Source organism: Echinops telfairi, unplaced genomic scaffold (genome assembly GCF_000313985.2).
Source record: "Echinops telfairi isolate 266 unplaced genomic scaffold, ASM31398v2 ScPeMD7_4048;HRSCAF=4782, whole genome shotgun sequence".
Taxonomy (NCBI): Eukaryota; Metazoa; Chordata; class Mammalia; order Afrosoricida; family Tenrecidae; genus Echinops; species Echinops telfairi.
In genome coordinates, this window is record NW_022107947.1 from 1,964,508 (window position 1) to 1,978,771 (window position 14,264).

At 50.4% G+C, this 14,264-nt stretch overlaps 1 protein-coding gene across 3 annotated transcripts in view; it reads right to left on the bottom strand.

Moving 5' to 3' along the window:
• Window positions 1-1,037: 1,037 nt before the first annotated feature.
• DAPK2 (death associated protein kinase 2) overlaps window positions 1,038-14,264 on the bottom strand; it is a 161,123-nt gene continuing 147,896 nt past the window's right edge. For 2 of the 3 annotated variants that reach the window (XM_030886927.2, XM_045294962.1), the window contains exon 10: window positions 11,595-13,482. In XM_030886927.2, coding sequence (XP_030742787.1) covers window positions 12,892-13,482 — 591 coding nt within the window. In that variant the 3' untranslated portion in view covers window positions 11,595-12,891. Of the gene's footprint in view, window positions 2,000-6,317; window positions 6,402-6,531; window positions 6,622-11,594; window positions 13,483-14,264 lie in introns of those variants that run through there. The other variant, XM_013008216.2, reaches the window with a different exon arrangement.

The window sequence follows — 14,264 nt, forward strand, 5'->3', positions numbered from 1 at the left end:
ATCAAGTTCCAAATGACTAACCCCATGATCATGACAGGAAGCTCAAGGATGAGTTTGTTGACACCATTCACTCCTCCTCTTCCTAGCAGCAGAGAAATGCACCTACGCCTACCACACCTTACTTTATCAGGAGTTTCCAGTGAGCCTTTGTTCTAGAACATTCCAGGCTGGTTTATGAGACCAGTCACAGCCAGAAGTACTTCCCCCACTGTCCCCAGGGGCTGCAGTGGTCAGTTCTCAGTCTCAGCTGCCCTCTAGAGGTTGGAGTAAGGCACAAAGTCGGTTCTGAGAATTAGAGAAGCCCAGGAACTAAAGGTCAACTTCCTGTCTTCAACAGACTACTTTTTGAGGTCAGGTCAGCTCAATTTCCATCCGGAAACTTCGTTGAAACTGCTCTGCCTTCGTGTCCCATAGGGCCAAAGTGCTTATAAATTGCTGTTGGCACAGAGGACAGATGGTCCTTTCCCCCACCTTCAGCCCCGCTTCTTTATCCTATTTCCTGGGTCATTTCTTCAGCTCAGTTCCCTCACTCACCTTCCCATGGATTCCCAAGCTCCATCCTGGCCCTTTTCATTTCTCATCTACAAAGTTCTTCTGTGGGTTTCCGGTCAGCAACACCACCCTTTGGCCTGCAAAGCAGGGCCCAGATGGCAGGGTGGTTAAGGTCCCCTTGCCAAATCCGCTCAAGGCTTCAGCTGAGACACCACCCTTGCTCTCTCCTCCCAGGGCTTCTTTCTTTCCCTCTCCCATGTCTCTATAAATGGTTCTCTCCCTGTCTCGGCTGTTGATGATAGGGGCAAGGTTGGCACCAGTAGTGGAAATACATGTATTGCATATATTAGTTACTTATATCTGGGCCAATTTGGGGGGCTCTGGAGATCTTTGCAGAAAAATACAGAAAGTAGGCAGCCTATAGACTTCAGGGGGTCATTCAGTAAGATCTGTTCACTTAGTAACACCATCCTGGTACTGCCTCAGAACCATATGTACCTGGGTGAAAGGAGTCAGGGATGGGTGCTTCTAAAAGAATCCAAACATCAGATGAACCAGAAGTTTAATAAAAATGAAAAAAAAAAAAAAAAGAAAGAAAGAAAGAAACGAAGCCCCACAATGGGCTGGGAATGGCTGCTGCAGAAGGTCTGGTATATGGTCAGCCTGACACCCTATCTACATGTGGGTTCTTGGAGGCCACAGTATCGCTCCCTTCCACCCCAAGTTTCACTTCATCCACTCTCCCTGTGCCCATGAAGGGAGGCCTCTGCCCTCCGGGTATAAGGTTTGACCTATGTGGTTCTACCCTCTCCAGACACACCGCACCTACCAGGGTTCTCCCTGCCCGTTTCCCCAAGCCCCTCTCCCATAATGCCAGCAAAGCTCTTCCCACAGAAAACAAATGAAATCTCCCTCCTTCAGTTAAAAAGAATGGATTACTGGACCCAGAGTTTATCCTTCACCCGGCATTCACTTCTCTGCCATTAGCCCAGCCCAGCTCAGCAGCCAGCTTCCAGGAGGATGTGCAGGCCTTTGAAAGAACCAGCCTGGTACACACCTTGTCCAGACCCGCCCCCCCTAAGCTGCCATAACTCACTCACTCAGCCACCTTCACCCCCCAACCCCAGGTCCAGATAGGAATGGCTTTTGTTTACATAGATTTAAGTCCACACCCCACTCCAGATTCTGAGGTCGGCAGACAGGTATAAGTCTGTTTGGTGGGGTTTAGAGCTTTGGAAATGCTGGAGCCTCCTCCGTGGAGATGTTCCAGCTCTCCTGGTTCCCCGTGCAGTCCTCTGACTACTGCAGGCCCCTCTCTCTGACAAGGGTGCAGAGAGCCTTCAGGCTGGTGACAGTCTCTGTCTAAGCGTCTGCAGAATGGAGGCCTCAGGGCCCGGGCCTCCTGGGCGGCCACAGAACCGGGCCTTTAGGAGGTGCTACTCCGCCGCCGGGGGTGGAGGGCTTTCCTCTTGGCGATGTCCTCTTCCGTGTCACTCTCACAATTCCTCTAAACAAACAAACAAAAAACAACGCGGCAGCAGTTTAGGGCAGGGGGTCATGCGATGCTAGAGATGAGGTCAAGCTAGACACCCCGGGTGACCACACCTGAGTCGGGGACCTGTGACCCAGGGAGGTGAATAATGAAAAGGAGTCCAAGTCGGAGCGTGCAGTGGGGCCTGAGGGGAACCCAAGCCAACTGCCCTGAGACCTGCCTTGCACCAGGCAGGACAGCCAGCAGGCACTAAGGACAGCCCAGCCACAGGAGAGGCCACACTTTGAGAACAGTGACAATCCTATGTGTTGCCCTCTGTGGCTGCCACATAATGAAGAGCACCTGGATAGGTGGTCTGTGGGCAGGACTCGGCCCAGAGAGACAGGAGGCTTGGGGTGAGGTATGGGGGCGCCTCCAGGTCTGATGGCCGCCACTCCACACCCTGTCTTTCTTCATCTTCTGGACAGCCCGGCCATGCTTTCCTTGCAAGAAAATGGCTTCTGAGTTGCAGTTTGAGGAGCGAGGATCTCAAAGTGTGGGTCCTTTGGTTCATCCACAGCTACACCAGAGCCCAGGCTGGTTGCCTTCCTGTTCAGGCCACGCCCATGGAACCTAATGACTCTTCAGTCATCAGTTCCTACAAGTGCCTGTTCAGAGACCCTTAGAAGCCTGCTGCTGTGGGATCGACTCTGACGCTTGGAGAGCCCATGAGCGACAGAGGAGCACTGCTCCACAGGGTTTGCTGGGCGGTCACCTTGAAGGAAGCAGATTGCCAGGCCTTTCTTCTGCAGTGCCACCAGGGGGTGTTCAAACCATCGACTTTGAGGTTAGTCGTTTGTGTCACCCAATAGCCCAGAAAGCTGTAAGCAAATCTAAACGCTGTTGCCAGATGTCCTTTAAAACAGGAAAGATAGGTCCGTTTATTTAATGCTTTTTTTAAACAAACGGACTTATCTTTTCTATTTGTTTCTAATGTTAAGGAAAGTCCCCTTGGGAAAATGATAAAACAGATGTTGGGGACTGAGGTAGTTAGTTTATTGTGCCAACCTGACCTATAAACACATGTGGGGTTAATTAAAGGGCCGAGGGATAAATGGCTCGATGAGCCTCGCCTTTCTAGTTCTCCGGTCTTTTGCTTTCTGATGGTCGGACCAGGTGCAGCTGGCTTAGCCAATTCTCTGCTTGAGCAGGCAGGGCTCACTTCCTACAAGACATCCCCAAGAAGAAGCCACATGGACCTACCCCGATGCAGCCCTGGGTGTTGGAGCAGCCATGTGGAGACCCCTGCCAGCGCTGAGATGCTTACACATTCACTAACTCGGCTTTCCTCCTGCAGTCAGCATCATTGTGTGTGTTTTGTGAGATGGGCGACTTTGTAGATTGGTGTCAGACATCTGGGCTAATGTTGGACTTGTGTGCTTGAGCAGCACTGGGTTGGGATGTTTTCTTGATGCACACTTAACCTTTATATAAAATTCTCTCTTATACATGAATTTCTGTGGATTTGCTTCTCTAAAGTACCCAGACTGATACAGGGACCCAATCCTCTTCCATTTGTAGCGTGTGCCATTGGGGTGCTGGTGCTGAGTGCTTGAATGAAAATCGGGCTATTTCACAATGTTTGCCCAAGGACACAAATTAGGAAAGAAGTCTACAATGTTCCCAGTGACTCCCTGGTCCTCTCTCTCCAAGGAGGGAGCTACATTGGGTGCAGAACCAGGGGCTCAGCCTGGAAGGCCTGTCTGCTACCCACCAGCCATCTTTCCCAGGCCCACACCAGCTGGAGATCCAAGGTCAAGATTAACTATAGCAAGCTACATCCTAGACCAGTGGTTCTCAACCTTCCCAAGGCCACGACCCTTTAATACAGTTCCTCATGTTGTGGTGACCCCCTAACCATAACATTTTTGTTGCTACTTCATAACTGTAATTTTGCTACTGTTATGAATCGGGCGACCCCTGTGAAAGGGTAGTTCAACCCCCAAAGGGGTCACGGCCCACAAGTTGAGAACTGCTGTGACCTTGACCAAGTCCAGCTGGAACAATCAAAATAACCCAAACTCTGCTGAGCAGCAACTTTTCTCATGAGTCAGGGCTAAACCATAAGAAAGCAAGCTGGAGAAAGTCCTCTGACACCCACAGGGGTTGTCAGAGGGGTGACGCCCTGGCCCCTGGATTGCAGCTGAGGAGACTGATAAGGGAAGGGGCCAGCTCAGGCTAACCACGCAGCCGTTTCAGGCCTGTCATTCCAGGCTGCGCCAGTGGGTTCATTCTGAGTCCTGTGGATCCTCGAGGAGAGAGCGGAACTGCCCCTGGGGGGTGCTCAGGCTGCAATCTTTGTGAATGCAGATTGTCGGGCCTTTTCTCCTGGGAAGCTGCTGGTGGACTTTAATCACTGACCGTTTCCTTAGCAGCCAAGCATTGAACCATCACACCACGGGGTTCCCTAGTGCCACAAGGACTCAGGAGCCACAATCAACAGACCAACAAGATCAACAGATCACCAAGCGCTCAGGCGCTGAATACATTCGCAGAGGTGGGGGAGATGCACAGCTGTGGTCTCTGTGGAGCCAGGGCCAGGTGTCCTGAGCTGAGGGAGGGGCTGACTGCCCGTTAGCCTCCGGCAGCCACCCTCCAGCCCCTTTCTGAGCAAGGAGTCACCTGTCATTTGGACTTCTGCCATGCTAGACACTCCTGGGTCCCCTTCACCTCGGTTGGGAACAATGAGGTGAGACTGTAAAGAGAACTCCAAATACTAACACACACTGGCACTGCATTTTAAAATCGACAGGAGGGTTTTAGACACCGCCAGGAATCACACTTGCTTACTCTTGTCTTCAAGACTACCCTTTGAGGTAGGGACTATTAATCATCCCACTTCACAAATGAGGCAATTTTAGCACAGAAAGGCTAAGTGATTTCCACAAAGTCACACAGCTAGCAAGTGGTAGATCTGAATCCTGACAGTCTGGCTCCAGAAACCACACCCTTGACCAGTCTATTAGATCATAAGACTTTCATTTTAAATGTACATAAAAATAAATGTATATAAAAGAAGCTTATCATATATATCATCATGAAAATATTATTGTTATTTGCATCCATAATGCTAATTCAAAGCAAAACAGAAATAGAACCCATCAAAAAAAGGATGCTACGGGGTCTTAAAGGCTTGAAGGTAAACAAGCGGCCATCTAGCTCAGAAGCAACAAAGCCCACATGGAAGAAGCACACCAGCCTGTGTGATCACAAGGTGTCGAAGGGATCAGGTATCAGGCACCATCAGAACAAAAAAATCATATCATTGTGAATGAGGCAGAGTGCGGGGTGGGGACCCAAAGCCCATCTGTAGGCAACTGGACACCCCCTTACAGAAGGGTCTTGGGGAGGAGATGAGCTAGTCAGTGTGCAGTGTAGCAATGATGAAACATACAACTTTCCACTAGTTCCTAAATGCTTCTTCCCCCCACTATCATGATCCTAATTCTACCTTACAAATCTGGCTAGACCAGAGGATGTACACTGGTACAGATAGGAACTGGAAACACAAGGAATCCAGAACAGATGATCCCTCAGGACCAGTGGTGTGAGTGGCAATACTAGGAGGATGGAGGGAGGGTGGGGTGGAAAGGGGGAACCGATTACAGGGATCTACATATAACCTCCTCCCTGGAGGATGGACAACAGAAAAGTGGGTGAAGGGAGATGTTGGACAGTGTAAGATATGAAAAAATAATAATTTATAAATTATTAAGGGTTCTTGAGGGAGGGGGGAGCAGGGAAGGAGGGGAAAAATGAGGAGCTGATGCCAGGGGCTTAAGTGGAGAGTAAATGTTTTGAGAATGATGAGGGCAATGAATGTACAAATGTGCTTTACACAATTGATATGTGTATGGATTGTGATAAGAGTTGTATGAGCCCCTAATAAAATGATTAATCAAAACAAAACAAAGCAAAAAAGAGTTGTATGAGCCCCCAACAAAATGATTATAAAAAAAAAAAAGGACGCGAAGCATCTATTCTAAAGCTGATGTTCAAACATCAGGAGCAATTAGGGGGTGTCTGAGGTGGTGTCCCTGCAGCGTCCCCGCAGTTCTCTGAGGGCTTAAGGAAGCTGTGCGACACCAGGAAAGGTTTCGAGGGACAAACTACCCCGGGACCACCACCACCTACCACCCCTCCACACATGGCTTCTGCTGACCACACTCCGGCCACCAGCTCGGAGGAAGAGCAGACCAGCAGGAACTGGCTGCAAATGAGGAAGAGCCACCTGCCTTCTGGGGCCAGGAACAGGGATAGGGAGGCTCCAAGAAGAGGCCCTTGATTTACCCACCAGGTTGTCATCTGACCTCAGGTGCACCTTCTTCATCAGGGAACGGGTGAGGTGGTTACACAAGGAGACAATCCTGAAGGAGAGCTGGAGGAAGGGAGGGACAAGGAATGGCCTGGTGAGAGGTGCACAGAGACCTGGAGAGCCCCAGGAGCCCCAGCGAGGCCACTGCACAGCCCCCTCGCCACCCACTTCCCACCCCCAGACCCTGGCACACCTTCCATCGCCTGCGGACGTACTGCTTCTTGAAGTTCTCCAGGTTGACCACGGACTCCCGGCGCACCATGGCTTGCTCAGTGTCCACAGGCTGAGGGACAAAGCAGAGTGGTGGTTGATGCTGGACTCCCGATAGCAACCCTGCTTTGTGGAACCCCCAACTACACACTGTCCTTCGCCTGGCCCCAGTGCCTCCTCTCTGGGCAGTGGGAGGGTAACGGGGTTGCCACAAGGCTACTGATGCCTCGGCGATTGCAGAAGTGCCCTCGGTGCCCCTGAGCGATTGTTACCACAGCCAGACACAGAAGCCTGTTTGGCAGTAGGCTTGGCCTCTCAAGGGGAAGTGCAGGAGGCAGGAACATCAATCACAAGGCTACTTTGAGGGCAAGGGTCACTTTACAGTAGTCCGGGGCTACCTCCTGTGCCCTGGGCCAGTCGTGGGCTCAGCAGAATGGATGCCTTGTCGGCTGCCCTGCAGTCAGCCAGCCCTTGACTCATAGCGGCCTCAATGCAGAGGGACCAAAATGTTGCCTGGTCCTGTGTCACCTCTCCACTGCCGCCCCCCATGGAAGATGGGGATCCAAGCCGGGCTCTTGCATGGATGGTGAGGGTCCTACCAGTGCACCACTAAATCTGCCCAGATAGGTCTTGCCTAGTTTCAAACCCATGTGCTGCCGGGGAACACTGTACTCCATAGGGGTTTCATGGCAAGAACTTTTCCATAGCAGCCAGATCTTTCTTCCAAGGAACCCTTGGGTGGGTTTGAACTGTCGACCTTTTGTGTAGCTGAGCATGTACTCATGCGTGCCACCCAGGCAGAGCCCTGTTGTTAGGAGCCATCAAGTTGGTTATTGCTCACAGCAACCACCTACTTTTCCTGAGGAGAGCCTGGTGGGTTCGAACCAGTTGCAGTTATCCCACCAACACTTGCCCAGCAGCGTCGCCAAGGCTCCGTGGAGCTCGAAACAGTGGGCGCTGACAGATTTCTCCCTAAGTTGCTGAAGAGATGACCAGGGGTGAAAGCCCAGGACTTGGGACCTGCTCACGTTCACTGTTCAGAGCCCTATCCCTGGATCGCCCAGTCACCGGAGCCCACATAAGCCCACATAAGCCATCGCGCTGTGACTCTCTGAGCCAGCAAGATGTAACCTCCAATGGCGGGGCACAGAGGAGAATGCATGCAACTTTGATGCGGGTGGGGGAAGAGAAAGCTGGGGCTAGTCACTCTTCAACATGGAAACCCAGGGGTTTGGGTCAAAGAGTGTAGGGCTGAAAGAGAGGAGGCGAAACAGAGCCCAGAGGGGGGTGGGGAGAGAAAACAATCAGGCCGTCCCCTCCTTTCCCGACTCTGCTGAGCCACCTGTCACCTCCTGCCAGCCCAGCCCTGCGTCTAGGTCCCACCTGAAAGAGAAATGAGAAAGAGGGCAGAGGGCAACAGGTCCATGCTGTGTACCAGGCCTACTCCTCCTCAGAGCTTCCCAGGGCTCCCGTGTGCTAGGGATGACAGCTGATAAGCCTGCACCCTCTGGCTCCTTCTCCAACCCGACTTCTCTCCCCCTTCCTTGTTCATCTGTCTCCCATGGACAGGCTGCCCGTGTCATGGACCCACGGGCTCGGGCTGCTTGCACTTGCTTAAATCTTTGTTTCCGCGTTTTACGTTTACTTTGTCCTCTTGTTCAATGTCACCTCCTCTTGAAGGCTCCCCCGACCATGTTATAGAAAACCATACCTCAACTGCCTGGGGGACTCGGTGTCGGAGCCTACGTCTTTGCTGCCGGGGTCAATCCTGACCTTTTATTCTGTATTCAATCACTAGTGTCAAGCCTTCCTCTCTTATATCTCTCAGTTCCTGATCCTTCCAAAGATGACTCGCACTCTGCCTTCCGACACCATCGGTCATTCCTCCATGTACCACTGACGCACAGGGACATTTACCATGTTCAGGCATCCAGGGACTTGAGCCCAGCTCGGTAGAAGATGCATGCACTTGGCATGAAGCATTTGTTGAGGCAAATTCATTGATTCTGAGAGGCAAAAAAAGGTGCCTTGGTGACGTAGTGGGTTATGAGTCAGACTGCTAACCTCAATGCCAGCAGTTCAAAGCCACCAGCCACAACGAGGGAGAAAGATGAGGCTTTTTACTTATAAAGAATTACAGGAATGAGGAGGGCAATAAATGTACAAATGTGCTTTATACAATTGACGATGTATGGATTGTGATAAGATTTGTATGAGCCCTTAATAAAATGATTTAAAAAAAATAATGACAGTCTCAAAAAACGCACAGGGGCAGGTCTGCCTGTCCTCTAGGGTCGCTGAGTCAGGGTCAACTTGATGGCAGTGAGTTCAGTTTGTGTTTGAGAGCATGCACTTACTGGCACCCTTGCCCAGGAGAAAGATGGGCACCAATCCCATGCCTGAAGGTCAACATTCAGGTGAAGAGCCCTTGAAGGAGGACCTCATCTTCTGAGTGGCCCAATAGGGCCAGGCACAGAATAGTGGAGCCCGGTGATGGGATATGATGCAATTACTTCTCAGGCTCTATCTACGGTATATACGCGTGTATAAGCTGAGTTTTTCAGCACATTTTTAAAGCAGTTTTTGTGGTAAAATTAGGTGCCTCGGCTGATATTCGGGTCGGCTTATACTTGAAAGTACACAGTATATGCCAGCCACAACAGTATGTTCCCCCTTAGGCTACTTGCTGTAAGTCTGCTAGGCTGGCCTTTTCCAACCCATGGACCTCCCTGGCTGCTAAGAGGCTGACCAAGTGCTGAAGCTGGTCAGCTTCACTTTGAAAGTCAGAGGGGTATAAACTGGGCAGCAAACTATTCCCAGAAGGAATGTGGCACTGCTACTTTGATGAAGTTGCTGGGCATGTGGGGTACAAGAGTGATGCTCTGCCTTTTACTGGTGCCCCTTTCTCTGTAAACACTGGCAAATGGCCTGCTGGTGAAGTCCTCTCACAAAAGTCAAAAGGTGAAAAACATCCCAAATGTCCATCCATGGATGAACGGATAACCAGAGTGCAGTATATCCCCAAAGGGAAATACTTTCCAACAGAAACGAGGATGAAGTATTGGGATGATGGGCCACATCCGGGAAGTGTTTCCTCCCATTGCGCACAGCGTCACCCTGCGCCAGAACAGAGTCAACTGTCACCTAGCAAAACATCAGTGTGAATGAATCCCCCAAAACCTGCTAAGTCAAAGAAGCCCGTCACAATGGGCCACATATTGTCTGAGTCCATGTACGAGTCGGAATTGACTCACTGGCAGTAAAAACTCCGTTGTTTTCTCTGGTATTCAGAATGGACAGAGTCAGAAAACAGAATGGAGGTTGAAAGCGAGGGTGGAGGAGAATGGGGAGTGGAAACGCCTCATCACAGATGGAGGGGCCGCTGACGATGCGATGGACTAAACGGCACTCAGGAACTCATTTGAAAATAGTGAATTCTCTGGTATACGAAGTCATCTCAATTACAAAAAAACACTCTGTGTGTGCTTAATTCTATGGAAAATAAGGAAGGGAGGCAGGTACATCCTTATCAGTTAGAGATATGTTAAGGGTTGATGAGTTAATAAGCCTAAACTTTGCTCTAAAATACTCCAGAAAAAAATGGTGGGGAACAGAGGGGCGGAAGACAATGAACTTGATTAATTTTGAAGCCGGTAACAGGCATATAGGGAAATACCACCACTATCTAGGCTTTGGTGCAAGCTTCGTAATTTTCCCCGACACAAAGTGGTTTTAACTAGTGGTTAATACAAATTAACCCATTTGTCACTTAAATTAGTTTACGCAGCTTGTAAGCCTGAAAGCAATATAGGTCTTTGTAGGAGCTGGCTGCACGGGATAGTGGTGGCTTGAAGGAACCGGTCAGCAAAGCCATCTACTCTATGGGAGGAAGATGTGCCAGGCTGCTGCCATGAGGAGCTACAGCCTTGGGAGTCCCATGAGACAGTTGTCTGCTCCTGTAAGGACTTAGAGCCTCAGAAACTCGAGGGAGCAGTTCTACTCTGTCCTTTAGAGTCGCTATGAATTGGAATAAAGTTAAGGGCACTGGGTATTGGGTTTTGGTATCGCTATAGATCATGTGCCTCCCGCTCATTCCCAAGCCGGAGAGCAGGGCCCAAACTCCTTAATCTGTTGGTAAAGTTGGCTGACTGGCCTCTCTTCCAAAGGTCAGATCACACAGTCGTGGGAGGAGAGTGGAGGTGCTCAAAGCTGTCCCTTCCTGAAGGGACCATGGGGCTTTGTGTGTCCCAATGTTGCCATCCACCCTCTTCGAACACTCTCGTGGAGAGGCGTAGTCCCTCTGGGCCCAATGCCCTCAGCAGATGGGAAAATGGGCCTGCTGAATGCCTTTTGCTTTTCATTCCCAACACAAAGTTGGAGCCAGTGGTTCCACTAGCATCAGGGTCACCCAGTGTAGTAACTCGTGATGGCACCTCCTGAACTCTGAACCTCCTTAAATGCCAGACCATACAGACTTTTAGTAATGTTTATTATCAGCTTGACTCATAGAATAATATGGGATATAGTTGTAAGTTCCTTATAAGAGTTCTTATAATGTACGAATAACAACAACAAAGCCGTTTTGAAAAATCTTTCTCAATTGAAATACATTATTCATAACTGGGTTGAAGTGTTTTCAACCTTTCTCCTTCTTTTCCTTTAATTACTGCTTCTGGAAACACAGGGAATCTAGGACAGATGAACCCCTCAGGACCAGGGGTGACAGTGGCGATACCAGGAGGGAAGGGGGGCATAGAAAGGGGGAATTGATCACAGGGATCTACATATAACCTCCTCTCTGGGGGATGGGCAACAGAGGGGTAGGTGAAGGGAGAAGCCGGGCAGTGTAAGATAAGATATAATAATAATTTATAAATTATTAAGGGTTCATGAGGGAGGGGGGAGTGGGGAGGGAGGAGGAGGGAAAAAAGGAAAATGAGGAGCTAATTCCAGGAACCCAAGAGGAAAGCAAATTTTGAGAATGATGAGGACAACAAATGTATAAGTGTGCTTTACACAATTGATGTATGTATGGATTGTGACGAATTGTATGAGCCCCCAATAAAATGATTTAAAAAATAATTACTGCTTCAGTCTCAAAAAAAGTTATTAGAAAAAATTCTAATGAACACAAAACTGTAGCTGAAACACCAGAACATTTGACACAACTCGGTGACTATAAAACCCCAGCAGCAGAGAACAGCGAGTGCTTACAGCACATGCAGAACCTTGTGATTCAAAGCATCCTTATCACTGGGTAATGATGACAGCGCTGACCACTTTAGGATGTTCAAACAGGTGATGAGCATAGAGTTTGGGCATGTAAGCTGGGCTCATGAAAATTTTTCTGTTGTTATAACTAGAGAGACTGCTGTATAAAAAATAATAAGTATCTGTTGGAACATTGCCCAAACACTTTATCGACGGTCACGTTGCTGTCACACTGACAGGGTCACTCGGCATGGCCCACCCCCTCTGTACCCTACAGTTGATGTCACTGGTTGCCACTGATGAATGAGGGAAGAGGTGGAGAAGAGGGCTATGTTGCTGCCTCCCTCCCTGCCCTGCACGGTGACAGGGATGGAACAATGAACTTCACCTTCCAGGACACGGTTCTTGGGGCAATTGACTAAAGGTCCATGGCATTCACCTGACAAACAGCACGAGGTTACTTACTGAGTCTCTGGGATCTGAACTCTAATAATGAAGGTTGATATTTATAGCTAAGCAAGCTTTCTGTTTCTTCCCATAGATCTCATCTTAGCACAAGACACCCTGCGTTCCTGTTCCATGCACACTGACTTGCTGTAGGCACACCTGGAGTTGACTTCCTCACCTGCCTGTGGAAATATAAGAATACCTACCTTCCTATGTCAGAGCTCTAATTCTAAGGCTTGGATGAGGCTGCTGGCAGACAGGGTTTGGTAAGTGAAAAAGTCAATGCAAATGAAAAGTCATATTACTTTCTGTGTTCATTTTTAATCCTGGCTTCTGCAGCAGGAAAACTCCAAGCTGACTTAACCATTATGACAAATAGCACCCAAGGGCTGCAATCCATAAGGTGGGTGGGCGAGTAGTGGGACAGTGTACAGATTTATCATCTCAAATCAATGATCAGGCATCTCCCCAAGGCTAGCATGCCTCCCTCGGGAGCAGGGAAGGCTACAGTTTCCACAGAGGAGGGCTCATTCTCTAACTGCTTTAAAAAGCCTGGCTGCCCTGCCAGTGCTCAGTCCTGAGGGGAAGGGCAGAATGAATGGTTAACCGGAGCCCTCAGGGTCATCCTAGCTGGATGCTTCTGCAAACCACTGAGGATGCCTGGTTCCTGGCTTGCTTCTGGGGCTCAGAACTTCAAGCCGGGCAGGAGCTCCTCACTGCACATTCCGTTGAGCAGCTCTGTCAGGGACGCACTGGGGTCCAGGCCATTTGGGTGCCCGCTCTCCAGCTGGATGCTGCCCACCAGGTCCTGGATCCACTGTAGGTCTGCCGAGAGCTCCTGCCTCAGGTCCTCAAACTGTGCCTGCAGGTGGTCCAGTTTCCTAGCCACGATCCTAAGGCTGGAACCCGTGGCCCCAATGTCTTCACACAGGTGCTTCTTCAAGGCCTCCACCTTGCGGAACTCGTACCTCAGCTGGGACAGGTGGTGGCGAGCGCTCTCACTCTCCTCTCGGTACCACGCCTCCTTCTCATTGAAGATGGAGACCAAAGCCTCCACATCATCTTGGAGAGTGTCATGGGCCCCCGCCAGGGAGCGGCACCCCTGGTCCACCACCGCCACGTTCTCGACCACTCGGGCAAAGCGCTCAAAATTGATGTAGGTGTTGTTGGGGGGCATGCTGGAGTGACATTTGATGGTGTACTCTCTCAGGCGCTTGGTCTTCAGCTGGGTGGGCTCTGCCTTCTGCTGTTCGGGGGCTCTGACTTCGCGATCCGACTGGTGGGTGTTCGAACAGAAGCACCAGGAGGTTAGTTGGTCCCATGCTTCAGGGAAGAGCTGGAGGCACAGACATTCACACTGCAGGCTGCAGGCGAGAAGGACTGGGGTGGAAAAGCACCATGCAGGGGTGCTGCTTGCATGCTCCCCTCAGGGCAGGGTGGTCCATGGCTGTTAGACAGGGTCTCCACACACATAGCATTTAATGGGCACTCACACAGACAAGCAGGCTACAGGCAGGATACTGTTGGGGTTCCACAAAAGGGCCGGGCACACGAGGCCACAGCTGAGCAGCGGTCTCCCTCCTTTGGGACTTGCTGTCCCTTGGCCTTGGCAACAGCATGCTGAGCAGGGAGGCAGCCCCAAACACTCCCTGGCCCCGTGCTTTGGGCCAACTCCAGACGTGGAGAGCCTTGGTCTTCCTCCTCTTTCAAGGGGCAGATGAATGGGACCTTATTCCTGATTGTCTAGCCCCTCCGTCTCCCACGGGCTTTGAAAACACTCACGGACAAACACAGTTGCCATCAACTCAATTTCAACTCCTGGCAAACCACGTGTGTCCTACTGAAACGGTCTGTGTACAGTTTTCAACAGCTGTGACCTTCCAGCAGCAGGCTGCCAGATGTTCTTCTGAGGCACGTCCAGGTAGGTCCCAACCACCAACCTTTCAGTTGGTAGCAGAGAACGTGACCATTTGCACCCCACGGGGACTCCCATGGGCCTCTACTCTTTCTCACTTACACCACCTACAGGTTCATAGTAATCCTCTCGGCCTCCTCATG